Genomic DNA, 20,099 nt, shown 5'->3' on the forward strand with positions numbered 1-20,099 from the left:
AAGAGGTGATTGCATTGGAGAGCACAGATAAAAGATTTATCAGAATGTTCCTTGGGATGTAATGTTTCAGTTATGAGGAGAGACTAGTTTGGTTAAGTTTGGTTTTCTTGGAATAAAGGAAGCTAAGAAAGGTATAGATCGGGTGGAGAGTGGGAAGATTTTCCACATCACAGAGGTGGCCAAGTTCAGAGGTTTCAGGGTGAAGTGTAGGAAGTTTAAAGGTGATTTGAGGATGGTTGAATTTGAAACACATTTTGTCAATGGGTACATGCAGGTAACATTTATTTGGATGAGCACCTGATGCACCAAGCCATTGAAGGCTACGGATGAAGTGCTGGTAAATGGTATTGATGGTGATGCTGTATGATTTTCCTTATATAGTTATTATCTCATTGTTGTTTGTTTCCCATGTGCCAATTAGCTGCCACAGTTTCTGTATTATATAAAACCTTTATAGGACTTTAAATTTACAATAGACCTCTTCAATCTGCAAACTTTTGTTGAGCTGTGATATAAATGTAGGCAGTTAGTGAAGAATACTGATCCATGTAAATCACTTAAGATACAAAATTATATCAGTTAATTTTCTCCAGTAATCCCTCTTCTATCAAGAGTACATTTGCACTTTCTCTTCATAGTGTGATTTAATTATTGAATATATTTAGTGCAGCTTGTTGTAACTGGGCACCATGGCAGTGTAGCAACTAGCACAACATTATTACAGCTCGGAGCGTCAAAACTTGGAGTTCAATTGCTGACGTTGTGTGTAAGGAATTTGTATGTCCATCCCATAAACATGCGGGTTTCCTCCCACATTCCAAATGGTTAGTGGATTAATTGCTCATGGTAGCTTGTCCTGTGATTAGGCTAGGATTAAGTTGGGGGGTTGTTGGGTGCTGCAGCTCATTGTGCCAGAATGGCCTGTTCCATTCTGTATCTCTAAATAAATAAACTGCTCACCAAGGATATCGGCACTCCAGCAAGGATTTATCAAGATGATGGAAACATGATATTAAATAAGGTCTTTCACGTTTTTAAGAGAGATCGCAAAAAGGCTGAGAGGTTCAGCCTTGAACATAGATGTGCATATGAAATTAAATAATCTGTCTTGTACTGATTCTTTGTTATTTCTTGTGATTTTGTTATCTACTCAGAAATTGCTTTCAAAGCCTTTTTGCTGAACTCACTTTCTTTACATATGAAATTATTTACCAAGTCTTCAGTGACACTTTGCTTGAAATCTCAATAAGGGCCAGTTCCCCCGGTTCATAAAGTGAAAAAGCAGAGGCATAAATCTTTGTGAGAGAGAGTAGTTTAATTATAGTTCTGGAAATAAAAGCATAAGACATAGGAGCAAATTAGGCCATTCTGCCCTTCAAGTTTGATCATGACTAATTTGTATCTGAAACTAGAATATAACGTATTGCTTAAAATTTATTTCGTATTTAAGAAACCCTTTACTTCAATTCAACTGCATTAAAAAAGAAATATAATTTTAAATGTAGATTCGAACTATTGTTCCTTGAAACATAATATTTTAAATTAGTTTATTTGAACTGCTCTCCAGGACTTGAACTGGGTCAAGCCCTGAATATTAAGTGAAAATCAACAGCACAAAACTCCCTGACATTTGGCACTAAAGCAAAAGTTTTATATAGGGTTTATTTGTATTACAAATGGAATTTCAGGTACAGTTTAACCATAATGTTCTGTTCAGGGCAACGGAGCAGCTAGCAAGTGTGAGGTTTTTAAAAGGGTCATATTGAGAGTCCGGGGGCAGTATGTTCCTGTTAGGGTGAAGGGTAGCGGGATATCAAGGCTCTAGGAAGAGAATAAAGGGGAAGCGTATGTCGCACATGAATATACAAAGTTTTAGACTAGGCTTAAGAGGGAAATCAGGAGGGTAAAAAGAAGCAGGCAAGATTAAAAATAATCTCAAGAGGTTCTTCAGTATTATTAACAGTAAAAAGGTGATTAGGGAGAAACTAGATCCTCTTAAAGGATATCAGATTGCATATGCGTGGAGCTGTAGGAGACGGATGAGATTTTAAAAAAATCTGTTTCTCCTGTGTGTTTACTAAGGAGAATATCATGGATGCCGTAGAAATGAGGATAATAAATAGGGAAGGTTTGGGTCATATGTATATTATGAGAAAGGAAGTATTTGCTGCCTTGAAGCGCATTAAGGTGGGCAAATCCCCAGAGCTTTATGGAAACTAGGAATGCAATCATAGAGGCCCTTGTAGAAATTTGCTCCATTGTTAGCACTGGCAAAATTCCTGAAGTCTGGAAGTAGGCTAATGTTGCTCCATTGTTCAAGATGTGTGGCAAGGATAGCATGATCTGGACAGTCAAGGCCACGGTGGGAAGCCGTTTGGAGTTTCTCAGAGGTAACTGAGGGGGTGGATGAGGGTAGAACAATGAACGTTGTCCATGGGAACTTTAGTAAGGTCTTTGACAAAGTTCCGTTGGCAGGCTTGTCTGGAAGGTTAGAACCTGTAGGATTCAGGAGGATGTAGTGAGATGAATTGAGAATTGCCTTAATCATAGCAAGCAGAGGTTCCGTTGGCAGGCTTGTCTGGAAGGTTAGAACCTGTAGGATTCAGGAGGACGTAGTGAGGTGAATTGAGAATTGCCTTAATCATAGCAAGCAGAGGGTGCTGGGTGAAGGCCAGTTCTCTGACTGGATGCCTGTAACTGGCGGGGTGCCCTAGAGGTCAGTGTTCTGAGCTCTGTTATTCATTATATATGTAAATGATTTGGATCAATGTACTTGGCATGATTAGCAAGTTTGTTGATGATACTAAACTAAAGGGTCTAGTTGATAGTGAAGCAGATAACACTGAATTGCAAAAAGATCTTGATGAGCTAGGGTGATGGACTGAGCAGTAGCAAATGGATTTCAACTCGGATAAGTCTGACGTATTGCATTTTTCTGACAGTCAAACCTGGCTACAACTGACTGTGAGTGGCAGAGCACTGATGTGCAACACACACAAAATGCTGGAGGAGCTCAGCAGGCCAGGCAGCATGTATGGGGGAGAAAGTACAGTCAACGTTTTGGGCCAAAACATCGACTGTACTTTTTTCCCATAGATGCTGCCTGGCCTGCTGAGCTCCTCCAGCATTTTGTGTGTGTTGCTCGGATTTCCAGCATCTGCAGATTTTCTCTTGTTTGGGACACTGATGTGTGGTGGAATACAAGAACCTGGGAGTACAAATGTCGAGTATGCTGTAAGTAGCCACAAAAATAAGCAGGATGATGAAGAAGGTGTGTCGTATGCTGGCCTTCAACAGTCTGGGCATAGAGTTTAGGAGAAGGAGCGTTATGTTGCAGTATCTAAGTTGCTGGTGAGGCTGGACTTGAAGTATTGTGTATGTTTTGGTCACCCTGTTACAGGAAAATCATTGTCAGGTAGGTACAGAAGCGATTTATGAGGATGCTGCCTGGACTCGAGGAAGGCCTAGGTTATAGGGAGATGTTAGCTATGCTGGATCTTTAGTTCATGGAGCACAGGAGAATGAAGAGTGACCTCATAGAAGATTATAAAATCATGAAGGTATGGATTAGGTAGATGGTCATACTGTTTTCCCCAGGGTTGGTGAGTTTAAAACTAGAGGGCACAGATACAAGATAAGAGGGAAGAGACTTGAAGAGACCTGAGCGGTAACTTCTTCATTCAGATGCTACTGACAACTTGGAATGAGCTTCCAGAGGAAGTGGTCAAAGTGGGTATGATTGCATCATTTTAAGAGACTCATGGATAGGTACAAGGAGGGGGAGGAGCTTGGAGGGTTTTAGGCCTAATGTGGGCAACCATGACTAGTAGGGAAGATGCTGTGGTCGGCATGGGCTAGTTAGGCCAAAGCGCCTATTTTTGTACAGTATTACAGTGTAACTCTGCGATCCATTTGAAATCATGACAGAGTGGGCTGAAGAACCTATTTGCGTACCTAAAATTTCTGAATTTCTTGTTGTCTATTTGTTGCAGAGTGTTTTACATGGTTGTTAAATAATACAGAATTACTTCACTCTCCAATACAGGTCTCCTGCATTGCATGCAGTTTTCCCTTTGTGTCAGCCTCTTAATACAAGCACTGGCTGTATTGCAGGTTGATATTCCCACTAATTAAAAAAAAACTTCATACTAATAAAATTTGCAGGCATGATGAGTATCTCTGGAAGGGCTTTATTAAAAGCAAAATAATAAATGAGCAATATTCCTCATGTGTGAAATATGCTTCAATGTTTGATGTTGCCTGATTTCTTTTAGGCAAGAGGAGCAGCAACCAAAACCCTTTCCCCTACATCCATGCTTGAAGAGTTTTAAGGATGAGGACCAATTCCTGCGAAAGTGCTCACGGGTTCTAGTGCTTTGCCTCTTAACGTCAAAAGATGTCTCCTCCCGCAGCCTGCGGATTGTCCTTGCTGAAATATTAGCCATGAAAGGTAAGTGTGTGTCCTTTGAAATTGGGGCTGCATACATCAACAAGCAGTTACCACGATGTTTAAAGTCTATGTGATCATCCCTCACTTCACTATCTTTCCTGATGTTTTAAAGTTTGAACTAAAAATAAATCACTAATAAATCAAACATGAGGAAATCTGCAGATACTGGGAATTCAAACAATACACATAAAATGCTGGTGGAACACAGCAGGCCAGGCAGCATCTATAGGGAGAAGCACTGTCGACGTTTTGGGCCGAGACCCTTCGTTAGGACTAACTGAAAGGAGAGATACTAAGAGATTTGAAAGTAGTGGGGGCAGGGGGAAATGCTAAATGATAGGAGAAGACTGGAGTGGGTGGGATGAGGCTACGAGCTGGAATGGTGATTGGCGAAAGGGATACAGAGCTGGAGAAGCGAAAGGTTCATGGGATGGGAGGCCTCGAGAGAAAGAAAGGGGGAGGGGGGGAGCACCAGAGGGAGATGGAGAACAGGCAGAGTGATGGGCAGAGAGAGAGAGAGAGAATAAAAGCAAACAACTAAATATGTCAAGAATTATGTCAGGGATGGGGTAAGAAGGGGAGGAGGGGCATTAATGGAAGTTAGAGAAGTCAATGTTCATGCCATCAGGTTGGAGGCTACCCAGCCAGTATATAAGGTGTTGTTCCTCCAACCTGAGTGTGGATTCATCTTGACAGTAGAGGAGGGCATGGATAGACATATCAGAATAGGAATGGGACGTGGAATTAAAACGTGTGGCCACTGGGAGATCCTGCTTTCTCTGGTGGACCGAGTGCAGGTGTTCAGCGAAACGGTCTCCCAGTCTGCGTCGGGTCTCACCAATATATAAAAGGCCACACCGGGAGCACCGTACGCATTATACCACACCAGCTGACTCACAGGTGAAGTGTCGCCTCACCTGGAAGGACTGTCTGGGGCCCTGAATGGTGGTGAGGGAGGAAGTGTAAGGGCAGGTGTAGCACTGTTCCGCTTACAAGGAAAAGTGCCGGGAGGGAGATCGGTGGGAAGGGATTGGGGGGGACGAGTGGACAAGGGAGTCATGTAGGGAGCGATCCCTGTGGAAAGCTGAAAGATGGGGGGAGTGAAAGATGTGCTTGGTAGTGGGATCCCGTTGGAGGTGGCAGAAGTTACGGAGAATTATACATTGGACCTGGAGGCTGGTGGGGTGGTAGGTGAGGACAAGGGGAACCCTATCCTGAGTGGGGTGGTGGGCGGATGGGGTGAGGGCAGATGTGCAGGAAATGGGAGAGATATGTTTGAGAACAGAGTTGATGGTGAAAGAAGGAAAGCCCCTTTGTTTAAAAAAGGAAGACATCTCCTTCATCCTGGAATGAAAAGCCTCATCCTGAGAGCAGATGCGGCGGAGATGGAGGAATTGTGAGAAGGGGATAACATTTTTGCAAGAGACAGGGTGGGAAGAGGAATAGTCCAGGTAGCTGTGAGAGTCTGTAGGCTTATAGTAGATATCAGTAGATAGGCCGTTTCCAGAGATGGAGACAGAAAGATCAAGACAGGGGAGGGAGGTGTCGAAAATGGACCAGGTAAATTTGAAGGCAGGGTGAAAGTTGGAGGCAAAGTTAATGAAGTCAACAAGCTCAGCATGCGTGCAAGAGGCAGCGCCAATGCAGTCGTCGATGTAGTGAAGGAGAAGAGGAGGACGGATACCCGTATAGAGTTGGAACATGGACTGTTCTACAAAGCCAACAAAAAGGCAGGCATAACTGGGACCCATGCGGGTGCCCATGGCTACACCCTTGGTTTGGAGGAAGTGGGAGGAGCCAAAGGAGAAATTATTGAGAGTAAGAACTAATTCCGCTAGACGGAGGAGAGTGGTGGTAGAGGGGAATTGGTTAGGTCTGGAATCCAAAAAGAAGCGGAGAGCTTTGAGACGGTCCTGGTGGGGGATGGAGGTATATAGGGACTGTTCGTCCATGATGAAAATAAGGCAGTGGGGGCCAGGGAAGTTAAAATCATTTGAAAAAATTCAAAGCATGAGAAGTGTCACGAACATAGGTGGGAAGGGATTGAAAAAGGGGGGATAAGGTAGTGTTAAGGTATGCAGAAGTGAGTTCAGTGAGGCAGGAGTAGCCAAAGGAGAAATTATTGAGAGTAAGAACTAATTCCGCTAGACGGAGGAGAGTGGTGGTAGAGGGGAATTGGTTAGGTCTGGAATCCAAAAAGAATAATAAATCACTTCTGTCTAAAGTGATGGCTTTATTTGAAATAGATAATTGAAGAGTGGAGGAGCAAATAAAAAACTTAATATAAAATCCTTAAGGCTAATCTGCAGTTAAGTTTTAGTAAAGTTGCTAGGGAATTCCTGCCTTTATGTGTCAATAAGTAGATGGATAGGTGGGCACTCTATCCTGCAACAGTGGTAACACCTCTGTTCAGGCTATTTATGGGAGTTCATTGGAATTGAAAGTAATTATTTTGGGGAGTATATTCAGAATCAATGTGTGCTTCATGTAACATTTCACTTGCCTAAATGTATAAAAGAACTATTTGAATTATGGTTTTGAAAATTGGGGAAACATTTTGAGAAACCTACTTCAGTTTTGTTTTGCAGTGGTAGGAGCCCTCCTTCTTCTTCAGATCCCTGCCTCCTCTGTAGATCGCTCTGTTCTTTTGAATTACTTTCACAAATCTGTTTTAAGTATTTTTGTTAAAAATTGGATGGTTAGTATGTAATGCCATAGAGTTGTTTCTTTTGTCCAGCTTGGTCAGGGCACCACTGCATTTTATTCCAGAATGGATAATTTCTTTTCAATCTTAATTTTGCTCAGTGCTCCGTTCCTGTATTGGCGGGTTTTGTTTGTTTATCAATGGGTCTTCACACCTGGAATGCAAAATTATTTTGAATGTTTTTCAATTTTATTCCCTAGCTACACTTAAGAAGGAAATAGTTGTATAATGCCTCATTTTTTTCAATGTAAAGAATTTTACAATTAGAATTTTTTTGAACTTTTTATCTTTCTAGGCCCATGTTAGATAAAGCACTGGATAGCTACATAGCATATTTTGCTTCAACAGCAATACTTGAGGCCCTAAACTGCTTTTGAGAGGAAGAATATTAATAATATTGCTTAATTTAAAATAGGGTGAGATAACTTTATCACTCAAATGACCTTGCTTCCCAGATTCTGATTCAGGCTCTGTTATGTTCATTCTTTGATTCCTGTTCTTCTGCTTCCAATATCTTCTGGAACTGTGGGCAAAACCCAAGTGTGTACCACATATAAAGACAGTAATTGCATGAAGTTCTTTGCTCCAGAAGGTATTTCAGAGATGAATACTAAGAAAATTGAGTGAAACTGCATAACCAATCAGACAGATTTTTTGAAATCATCATTGTCCAAGTCCACTGGCTGGACTCGTTTGCTCATTTCAATGTACAGTATGTAAGCTATCTTATTTATATTTATTGTCTTTTATTATTATTATGCTCCTTATCTTGTGTTTTATTTGTGTGGAGTAAGGACTATTTTGTTCTGTACTGGAAATGACATTAAACAATCTTGAATCTTGGATACTCTGTTGGAATGTCCATTGAGTGAAGGGTATATGAGCAAGATAAATTTTCAGATGAAAATGGATAGGATTTCCTGATCCGCTTGACCTCAAATTGTGCCACTTTGTCAGTCAACTGCCCAATGGGGACATTCAGCCTCATGTTCTTTGGTTTTCACTTCTGTTACTCTACATAAGTATAATTGAATAACCCAAAACTCTTCAGTGTTGTTCCTTGGAAGAAAAAAATCAAAGAATAGAAATATGAAATAGAACGGCAATTTCTGGAGATACCCAGCAGCATACATGGAAAGGGAAATAGAATGGAATGGATTTTTACAAGTTGAGATAATGGTGGGAATCCTGTATGTTTGTAACTAATGTTTATCACTCACCCTTCTTCTAAGGTGGAGAAAGTGATCTGAAAGGGAAGGGAAGAATCTGGGAAGGAGCACTTGAAGCAGGATGGCAGCAAAATTTATGAGCTAGGTCTGAGTGCAGGAAGAAGTACCAATATGCTCATTGTATATCAGAGAAATGGGTCTTGTAGGACTGAAATGCAGTCTGTTCCACTCACCCCATGAAAGGACGTATGTTGCTTGATGCTTGTGATTTTTTACATAGCCAGTCTTCAGCATGAAGAAAGTTAGAGGAATTGAAGGAGAAGTTGTTCAGTGTGAGAATGAATTTTACCAGGAGGATGAGTTGGTGGAAGGAAACCATTTGGCATTTTGGCTGTACAAAGGGAAAAAAAAGAGGAGTGCTTTATAGTATGGGATGGATGTGTATAGCGAATGTTTATCCATGGTAAAGATGAAGCAGTTGGGACCAGGGAAATGAAAACTTTAGGTTCGGGGGACATCACAAGGTTCACAAATGCAAGTGGGTAGGAACTGGACCAGTGGAGGAAGGATGGAGTTGAAGTTGGAAGAGGTATGTTTAGTGGTGCAAAAGCAGGCTGAAACAATGGGTGTGCATGGACAATTCTACTTGTGGATATTGGGCAGGAGGTAGAAGCAAGCTGTGAAGTGCTGAGACACTACAAGCCTCAGAGGTTTTGTTCAGAGGAAGTTATAAGGATGTGTTAGAGATCAGTTAGAGATAGAAATTAATTTGTCAGACCACAACAGAAAAATTTTTGTCAATGGCTTTGAAGACAATGTCAGTGTTTGTCCTTGGTGAGCAGAGCACTGAAGGTGGTGAAGAGCATTGAAGGGTGGTCAAGGGGACTGGTGTTCCATCAGTAAATAGCAATGACTAGATTTGAATCGTGCAAGTGGCCAGGGAGTTGAGATGTCTTGGTCAATTAGGAATTCTGGAGACAGGCAAAAGTCATCAGCCTTGGGTGAAGGAAAAATTCCTATCTCCCTACCTTAATAAATTCCAAATACAACATGACATTGAATTCTTCTTCCACTCTTTCAGGCAAGGGATTGGATGTGGAGACCGAGGTAGTGGGGAAGAGTATGATGTCATGCTGTGCTTGGAATTCATTAAGGTGGGGAAATAGGAGAATGAAGCTGAGGCCTTTGCTGAGAACTGATCATTTGGGATTAGAGACAAGAAACTTTGACAGTATACTGAAAGTAAAGAGTTATGGTTAGTGGAAAGTAAGGTGGGGGTGGTCAGGAGAGATAAGTGGAATTAGTTCTTGGTGTTTGCAATCCTTGATATTTGAAGGGAAGGGAAAAAAAAGTTGCCTACTGCAGCACCAGGTGAGGTGGAGAATAAAGTGGCATGCCACTTTGAGACAGAGTAGGTTAGCATTACTGCAGAGGGTGGTCAGGAGTGTACACATACCAATATATGGAATTAAGCATGGTTCTCAGGATGAGATGAAAACAGTGCCTTGAGAAACACTGAAGGGTATGACATACCTGTGATCCTGGATTAGCTCTAATCCTTATTTACTATAGGATGTTGAGGATTTGACCTGATTTAGTTCTTCTGTGTCGCAGCAACGCAATTCTTAACTGAATTGTAAAAGTTTATCAATAAAATGCAGCTTTTAACATTACAAATAAGAATGTTCTGGCTGTCATCAGTTTAGTGAGCTTGACTTGACACATTGTTCAGACTAGTTGCCTGCTCCCCATGTCTACTTGCTTGCACCTATCCCAGGTGGGCTGCCTACATCCTTGTGGATGGTGGCAGTGTGATGCCCAGACCCTGACCTCTGAATGCCGTGATTGGCTGTTGCTTTTGTCAAAGCTTATAATTGCTTAAATGGTTTTTATATGTCTTTAACATTCACATTGATGTAAATTATTTAAAAGTAAATAATTTAATACAAACTTAATTAAAATTGATTAAAATGCTTATTTTAAAGAAAATATCTGCCCTTTGATTTGTATTCCGTGGATTGATTATTCCCGCTGAAGTGAATTGGATCCTTTGCCTTGTGTAACCTGATGGTTGATTCTTTTGTATAGTTCTACCGGGAAGACTGAGTTTCACTGTAGTACTGCACATGAAGTCTAACGATGATAGTGGACTTTATTGCACGTCTGTTTAAATCTGTGACTTCCTCCAATTGGAGTGTCTGAAGATGGCCAGAAAGATTGTCCTATTAATTGTAGGATATTTATTTATCTATTTATTTACAGTATTTAGTGACGCAGTGTGGAGTAGGCCCCTCCAGCCCTTCCAGCCATGCCACCCCAGCAACCCCACAGTACTGATTTTTACCTTAACCTAATCACAGGACAATTTACAAGGGCCAAGTAACCTACCTGGTATTTCTTTGGACTGTGGGAGGGAACTAGAGCATGTGGGGAAAACCCATGCATTTCACAAGAACGATGTACAGAGACTCCCTAAACTCACAATTGGCCTAATCTAATTCCTTCATCCCAGCAATCAATCTTTTAAAATTACATTCTACAGCATGTACGTCCGTCCTTGAATAAGAAAGTCTAACCTGCCCACACTACACAAGGTGTGGTCTCATCAAAGTCCTCTTTCGTCCTTTCACTATAAAGACGAACATGCAGTTTGTCACTTTAATTGCCTGCTGTTTCTGCATAATTAGTTTCATTTTCACTGACTAGTGTACTGGAATATCTAGGTCTCATTACCCTTCACCTATCCTAATCTATTCTATCAAATAATTTGTCTTTCTGCTTGTGCCACAAAAGTAGATAACTTCATATCTGTCCACATTACACTGCATCTGCAATGCATACACCTATTAAGTCAGCCTGTCAAAAGCAGTCTAGACTCCAGAGCCTCTGCATTCTCTTTAGACTTTGTGTTTTATCCAACGTTATGCATTCACATACTTGGAAGTATCCAATTTATCCCCTTGATTAAATATTTAGTATATTGTGAATAGTTGTGGTCTAACCACTGAACTCTGTGGTGCCCCGTTAGTCACTGTGTGCCAATTGACAAAGGAGACATATTACTACAGTTTACTACATATTACTACTGAGTCCTGACAAAGGGTCCCGGCCCGAAACGTTGACAGTGCTTCTTCCTATAGATGCTGCCTGGCCTGCTGTGTTCCACCAGCATTTTGTGTGTGTTGCTTCAATTTCCAGCATCAGCAGATTTCCTCGTATTTGCTATATTACTACAGTTTCCTGTTTATGAACAATTACTCTGTCCATGCCTGTACATTTAATATGCTGTAATTTTGTACACTAATATATCATATGGGAGCTTGTTGAAACCTTCTGAAAGACCATATGTCCCACATCCATTGGTTCATCTCTGTCCACTTTAGTTAGAACCCTTAGAAAATTCTTGGATCTATAGCAACGCACACAAAATGCTGGAGAAACTCAGCAGGTCGGGCAGCATCGATGAATCAATGGACAGTTGATGTTTCAGGCCAGGATCCTCCTTCAGGACTGGAAAGGAAGGGGGAAGACACCAGAACAAAAAGGTGGGGAAAGGGCAGGAGGATAGTTAGACAAATGAAGCCAGGTAGGTAGGAAAGACAAATGGTTGGAGGGGAAGCAGAGTGGACTCTCAGAGAATGGGAGGAAGGAGGGGACCAGGCGGAGGTGATGGGCAGATGAGAAGAGTTAAGAAGCCAGAATGGGAAATAGAAGAAAGGGAAAGGGATTTTTTTTTAACTGGAAGGTGAAACGATATTTATGCCATCACGTTGGAGGCTACTTAGATGGAATATAAGCTATTGCACCTCCACACTGAGGGTGGCCTCATCGTGACACAAGAGGAGATCATGGACCGACATGTCGGAATGAGAATTAAAATGTTTGGCCACTGGGAAGTCTTGATTTTGGTGATGGGACAGAGGTGCTCGTTGAAGCAATCCCCCAATTTATGACGGGTCTGACAATGAAGCTGAGGCCTCATCAGGAGCACTGGACACAGTAGACAACTCCAGCAGATTGTCTATGCTGGCATTGACAAGTTCTGTCACTCTTTTCCAAATCTTCTTTATTATATCTTTTGTAATGGGTCCCATCATTTTCCCTCCATTAGTTTTCCCCTCAACATGCATGGAATTAATTGGTTGCAAATTGCTTAGACATTTTCAACCTGGATAAAGCTTAGTTTGTTTTCAAAATAAATATGAAAAAGGCTTTGACTAAATGCCTGCGATCAATGTAATGACATAATAAATCTTGAAGCAGACAGAGCAGAGGTATAGTGTTAATTTACTAGTAGAAGCAAGGTTGTGTTCATGGGCTCAATGTCCATTCAGAATTCAGATGTCAGAGGGGAAAAAGCTATTCCTGAACATTGAGTGTGTGCCTTCTGGCTCCCATACTTCATTCCTGGTGGTAGCAATGAGAACAAGTCATGACCTGGGTGATGGCAGTCCTATGATGGGTGCTGCCTTTTTGAGGCATTGCTTCTTGAAGATGCTGTATATACTGTAGTGCCCATGATGAAGCTGACTAAGTTTACAACTCTCTTCAGCTTACTTTGATCCTGTACAGTAGCGTCTCCTCTCCTCTCACCCCCACCCACCCCCACCATACCAGTGGGAGATGCAGCCAGTTGGAATGATCTCCACGGTACGTCTGTAGAAATTTTTGAGTGTTTTAGATGATGTACTAAACCTCCTCAAACTCCAAATGAAATATAGCCACCACCGTGCCTTATTTATGGCTGCTTCGATATGTTGGGTCCAGGTTAGATCCTTAGAGATATTGACACACAGGACCTTGAAATTGCTTACTCTAGTGTGTGAAGAAAGATGAGTAATGTGGACACGTTTCCTCCTTTTCACTCTTCCCCTCTTGCCTCTCCTCCCCCTCAAAGCCCATCAATCAGTTTTTGCTTTTCAGTTATTTGGTTCATGTTTTCATTATTTTGGATTTTATAATGAATATGAACATGTTTATAAAATACTGAGACCTAAACATTTTAGCAGTTAACAAATTCAGGATCATTTTCTCAATTAAAACTTCATTTTTACAACTTGGAAATAGATTTTTTTCCTTAAGTTTTACTTATCATTAATACACTAGCCCTCTACGCAGACAGCATTTTGCAACTTATTTTATAAAAGCATCCTTTTAAATATGCTTTGATGTATTTGAATGGAAACTTAATCAAGTTTGATCAATATAAGAAGTAAATGAGTTTATACTAAACAATAAACATTACAAGTTAATTTCGTTCCAATTACTTTGTGTAACCTGATTTTAAAATTATTTATAGTTTGGTCAAAATGCTGGAAATAAGGTAGGGACATGTTCGGCACAGCTTTGTGGGCTGAAGAGCCTGTATTGTACTGTATTTTCTCTATGTGTTGTATGTTTCTGATACTCAGAAGGCCAAGCAGCATCTGTGAAAAGAGAAATAAAATGATGTTTCAAGTTTAAAAAAAACTTTAATCAGAACCATCTAAGACTTAAGGCCTTGTTTTCAACATGTTTTTCTTTGCAAGTGAATGCAAAAAAAATCACAAAAGCTTAAATGAGTTTTTTTACTTGCAACCATATTAGGCAAATTCCACTGAAACCACTGTAGATTTAAGTGGAAACTTCAGGCCATTGGCTGCAGACTCTGACCCTTTGTTTGCCTCTGCTACAGCCAGGCTGACAGTGCTGGTCAAATTCAAATAAATGTTGGAAATGTTCCCAGCATTTTCTGGTTCTTATTTCAGATTTCCAACATATGCCATTTCTTCTTTTTCATTTCTTGTGAAATTCACGCCTTTCTGGGAGGGGATATGGAAACAAAAGCTATTTCATGTTCTTTAGTCATAATTGATAAAAATGAGAAAACCTTCCCTTTTTGAGTACGTATCAAATTGGAAATCGATTTAGAGCTGTGTTTAGGACTGCCTCCATTCTAAACTTGAGTTTATTGTTCACAGTACTGAAACCAATGGTAGAACTGCTAAGTGACCCTGACTACATTAATCGAATGCTGCTAACCCAGATGGAACGCAGGGAGCAAGTGAATGAACACCACAAGAAGGCCTACACTTATGCCCCTTCCTATGAGGAGTTCATCAAACTTATCAACGGCAGCTGTGATGTGGAATTTTTAAAGCAGCTGAGGTAATAATAACCTTTCCATGTTGGCAACAACCGCCGTTTGGCTGTAATTAGGGTCACTTTGTGACTACTAGCTTTACCGAGGTTTTAAACTCCTTCATGACTCTGCACCTGATTTCTTTCTTAAGATTTTGAGTATTGTGAAGTATATTGTACAAATACAAAAAAAAATGTTAAATGTGGAGTTCCATTGACGTCCGATTTCCATTTATTTGATATCAGTGCAATCTGTGAGAAAATGGCTGAACAGGCAACTATAGAGAAAATAAAAGCATACTGTAAGTAACTTTGGTGTGATACACATAAGGTTGTGATTACTGTGAACCTCTGTACCAGTTCATGATCTGAATGGACTGAATCACTCCTGACCTAAAGCCAGCATGGCTGTAGATCAATTCTGCTCATGGTTTTGGTTAGGAGAATTTTGAATTGGTTCATTTTTGGCATCTTTTTTATGAGCAGTCCTCGGGATTGTGGGTGACTTGCCTCTACTCTGCTTTTGTGTGTTCTGAGGTGATTGATGAGGCCAGTGGGGGAACCAGACTTCTGCAAGTAGGATGGTGAATTTCTGACGTGGCAGAATGATGGTGTCTGTGAGCTGGTGTGGTCCTTCCTCAGTTTGTAAAGGGCTTCCAGTGCAAGAAGCTGAAGTTCTTTCTGCCAGTCTGAATGCTCCGTTTGTGCGACAGAGATTCCCAAGTGTTCATGAGGGTGCTACTTTTTTTTTCCAAGAATGCTTTGAGCATATCCTCCAGTTTTGGGTACATGGTACCTCAGGTGCAATGAAGCATTAGCAGCTACATTTTACAATTTTTAACACACCAGAAATGTAAGTACTTAAATGAATTTTTATTTGAAATTGAATTACTTCAGGCAGAACACTGGACACTTACTCAAATTGCTTGTGTTTTATAGTATGTTTATTTTCTGCTGTATTTCTAAAATTGCACATTTGCCACGCTTAAATACAGCAAATGTAGCTGTGAGTCCTCCTTTATATTTAAACAGAAACAATATCAATTGGGTTTCATTGCTTTTGCTGAATGAAATATTCAGCATTTACACCATTGAAATAAGTTATAGTGGAACTTGAACTACTGCACAACCAGCTTACTTGCAAGCATAATTAGGACACAATCTAATTTTCTTAGTCATATAGCATGGAAATGGACCCTTTGGTCTTCCCAATCCATGCTGGATATCAAATTCCTCATTTACACTAATCCCACTTAATTTTCAGCATCTCCGTTCCAGGTTCCATCACTCACCTGCACACCTGGGGCTAGTTACAGTGGCCAATTAACCTTCCAACCTGCCAGTCATGGGGATGGGATGGGAAACTGGAGCACCCAGGGGATACCCAACGAGAACGTGCATACTCCACACAGACAGCACTGGAAGTCAGAATTGAATCTAGGCCATTGCACTCGCTGCTCACTCTGTCTCGCTCAAGGCAGTTGTACTTTAAGAAGAAACACTACTCTGCAGCTCTTCATTTGTGAAAGCTGAACCCGAGTGTGAAACAGGTCTGTTTCCACATACTGCTGAACTGCACGCTGCATACGGGATGGCATGGTAGCGTAGTGGTCAGCACCACATTTTACAGTGCCAATGACCCAGGTTCAATTCCTGCCACTGCTTGTTAAGGTGTTTATACATTCTCTCCCTGACCGTGTGGTTTTCCTCCAGGTTCCCTACTTTTCTCCCACGGTCAATTAGGTTAATTGGTCATTATAAATTGTCCCATGATTAGGCTGGGATTAAATTGGGGGATTGCTGGGTGAAGGACCATTCTCTGCACTGTATCTCAATACATTTAAAACAAATATGGTTTAAGTTTGGGCATGGCATGGTGTCTGAAATTTAAAGTGTTTGTGAGAATGATGCCTGTAGTGTAAAAGTATGAAATAAAACTGGATTCAGTTTACAGATGGTACAAAAATTGGCCGTGAAAGCGAGTGAAATGGAACGTTTTAGGCTGTTATAAAGTACTCAAGAACTAAGTAGTTAGACATAAAGGTGGCACAAAGAACTTGGTATTGCTGAATAAGCATAAAAACATAAAAACACAAGCAGGAATAGTCCATACCACCCCTGGTGACCTGAAGTTGTTTTCTTTGGAACAAAAAAATTTGTGGAGGGATTCAAATGACTTGCACAAAATTGAGGCTCTCAGAAGGAAGGACTTGCTTGTCTTTGCATCGAGATAAGTTATTAAAGGGTATAGAATAACACAAAATATGGCTCATCTGAGAGATACTTGGCCCTTAGAATGAATTACCTGAAAAGATGATGGGGAATAGAAGCACTTGCTGCATTTAAAAAAAATTGGACAAACTATTGAAGTGACATAATGTGCATGTTTGATGATTGAGACTTGGATACTTTATTGGATTGGCTGTCATAACATTCTTTGATTTTGTAAAACCAAGTGAAGAGACTTAACTGCCAATATCAAATACATTTTTACATTTGAAAAGCAGTTGCTCCTTGTGAGGCATGGTGGAAATATTTGGAAAGAGCTAATAATTGTAAGGCAAAGTTGTATTAGGATCTCAAAGCTGAATGCTGACATTCATTTAAATTGCTACTCAGTTTTATTTGTACTGTGAACTTTCACAGGGATGTAGCTTGCAAAAACTTTCCTTTCCCTTCCTCCTTTTACTTCCATTTTCTCCCTTTTTCCAAGTGAGATGTTTTCTTAAAAATATCACCAGTTATAGTGGAATTTCACATTTTTACTCTGTTTACAACAGTTCTGGTTTGATCGATGAAGGCTTAATAATGTGTTATTTTGGAAGCTTGAGAAGCTAGTAGAGGTGCAAATTGAAAATTAGTCTTCAGTTCTTTGGTTAAATATTGCAAACAATGACTGACCCTGCTGGTGAGCACTGACTTATGAAAAACCCGCAATGACGTTGATGTCACTAAAGGATTTTTGGATTAGCTAAAGTCGTGTCGTGAATGAGAGTGTTTTGTAATCTGCTATCTGCTGACTCTTCTAACTAATGCAGCTTGCAATATCTTAGGTGGTAGGCATTAACCAGAGGAGAGTTCTGTGGAGTCCGCTTAAGTTCCACAATATACACACTTGCTTTCTTTTTTTCCTCTGAGACTTGTCATTCTTTGCAGTGCATTGAGAGATTCTAAATTGATTTTTTTACATCTCAATACACATTTAAGGAACAAGAGAAAATCTGCAGATGCTGGAAATCCAATCAGCACACACAAAATGCTGGAGGAACTCAGCAGGCCAGGCAGCATCTATGGAAAAGAGTACAGTCGATGTTTCAGGCTGAGACACGTTAGCTGATGATGGCCTTCATCCATGGATTTCTGTCCTCTCCTGTCAGATACCCCATTCTCCAGCCCTGTATCTCTTTCACCAGTCAACGTCCCAGCACTTTACTTCACTCCTCCCAGTTTCACCTATCATCTTGTGGTTCTTCCTCCCCTCTGCCCACTTACTTTACCTGATTCCTCATCTATTTTTCCAGTCCTGCTGAAGGGTCTTGGCCGGAAACATCGACTGTACTCTTTATCCATAGAAGCCGCCTGGCCTGCTGAGTTCCTCCAGCATTTTGTGTGTGTTGCACATGTTTAAGGAAACTGGCTTTCTTTAACTTTCAGTGGGGAGGGATGAATGGACAAGGGAGGTACGTTGAAAGCGATCCCTGCGGAAAGCAGAAATTGGGGGGGGGGGGAAGATGTGCTTGGTGGTGGGATCCCACTGGAGATGGCGGAAGTTAGGGAGCTGGGTGCGGCTTATAGAGAAATGAGCAATATGCAAAAAGGTTTGATCAACTCAAGTAGGCACCTTGGTTATCATGGATAAGTTGTCTAAAGGGCCTGTTTCTGTGTTCTACACCTCTGATAAGAGGTCCAGAACCAGTATGTGTGATGATTGACATTCGATACTCCAAATATAATTTCCTTTTCTGTGATCAAATCTTTTCATCCTTCATCGGGCCTTGTCCAGTCACTCTCCCCTTTTGGCTCTGCAGGTCTCTCAGATAGATAGATAGATAGATACTTTATTCATCCCCATGGGGAAATTCAACTTTTTTCCAATGTCCCATACACTTGTTGTAGCAAAACTAATTACATACAATACTTAACTCAGTAAAAAAATATGATATGCATCTAAATCACTATCTCAAAAAGCATTAATAATAGCTTTTAAAAAGTTCTTAAGTCCTGGCGGTAGAATTGTAAAGCCTAATGGCATTGGGGAGTATTGACCTCTTCATCCTGTCTGAGGAGCATTGCATCGATAGTAACCTGTCACTGAAACTGCTTCTCTGTCTCTGGATGGTGCTATGTAGAGGATGTTCAGAGTTATCCATAATTGACTGTAGCCTACTCAGCGCCCTTCGCTCAGATCACTATTTCTTTTCCACTCTGGTTTAAAACATATCCTTCAGCTCAAATTTGTTTGCCAACCACCATGGAAAAGCATTTAACCTACCAGGCTCTCTTCACTGGAATTCCTTAGAGTCCTAGAACTCTACAGCATAGAAGCAGGCTCTTCCCTCCCATCTGCTCCATGCCAAACTATTAATCTACCTCATCCCATCAACCTGCACCCAGTCCATTGCCCTCAATGTGCCTCCCATCCGTGTACCTATCCAAATTCCTCTTAAGTTTTGAAAGCAAACCCCCGCCCAACATTCCTGCTGGCCCTCTGACTGAAGCTCCCCCCTCATGTTCCGTTTAAGCATTTTGTTTTTCATCCTATATTACTATTTCTAGTCTCGCCTAACTTCAGTGGAAAAAGCTTGCTAGCATTTATCCTATCTATACCCCTCATAATTACCTCTATTAAATCTCCCTTCATTTCTCTATGCTCCTTATCTGAAGTCCTAACCTGTTCAACCTTTTCCTATAACTTGGGTCCTTCCCTAATTATCCATATTCAGTCACGTAAAGAGATACTTTAAGCCCATGACTTTCATGATGAACGTATTCAGCTCAAAAATGAGAATCAGGAGCACAAATTGTACTTTTTAAAATTCTGCATTTTGTATTAGAAATAAAGAGGAAAAATCTTGACTCTTAATGTTGTTTTCTTTTTGACATCCTGAGAGTGACAGCCATGCTGTAGCTCTGTTTTCTCAGGAGTGGAGAAGATCCTGAGTCAATTCCTAATCCAAAGATTTGAGCACAGAGATGGAGTTGGTCCTGAGCAGTCCTGCCTCACTGAGCTGCTAGCTTTTTAGATGAGATGCTAAATCAGAGGGCATTCTGTCTTTCCAGTTCAAATAATAGACCATGTCTTACTATTACAAAGATGACTGGGAGTTGGAGGAAGGCTAGTGGGTTACACAAATGGATCAACAAGCACAAAATGCTGGAGGAACTCAGTGGGTCAGGCAGTATCTATAGAGAAAAATGAACAAACAATGTTTCGGACCAAGACCATCCTGGCTTGAAACATCAATGCTTAATTTTCCTTCGTAGATGCTGTCTGAGCTGCTGAGTTCCTCCAGCATTTTGTGTGTGGGGTTGCTCAAGATCTCCAGCATCTACGATCTCTCGTTTATTCGGGTTATGCAAGTGTTCTGTCTTAGAATTTATTCCTCAATGAACTCGTGAAGATAGATTATTTGTGTATTATCACAATGCTGTTAGC

The 20,099-nt window shown here is 40.9% G+C and overlaps 1 protein-coding gene across 4 annotated transcripts in view; it reads left to right on the forward strand.

Moving 5' to 3' along the window:
- Window positions 1-20,099, forward strand: part of snx25 (sorting nexin 25) — a 277,191-nt gene that overhangs the window by 117,432 nt on the left and 139,660 nt on the right. For all 4 annotated transcript variants that reach the window (XM_073048142.1, XM_073048141.1, XM_073048143.1 and 1 more), the window contains exons 5-6: window positions 4,275-4,450; window positions 14,284-14,470. In XM_073048142.1, coding sequence (XP_072904243.1) covers window positions 4,275-4,450; window positions 14,284-14,470 — 363 coding nt within the window. The remainder of the gene's footprint in view (window positions 1-4,274; window positions 4,451-14,283; window positions 14,471-20,099) is intronic.

The sequence above is a fragment of the Hemitrygon akajei genome, chromosome 6 (genome assembly GCF_048418815.1).
Source record: "Hemitrygon akajei chromosome 6, sHemAka1.3, whole genome shotgun sequence".
Classification (NCBI taxonomy): domain Eukaryota; kingdom Metazoa; phylum Chordata; class Chondrichthyes; order Myliobatiformes; family Dasyatidae; genus Hemitrygon; species Hemitrygon akajei.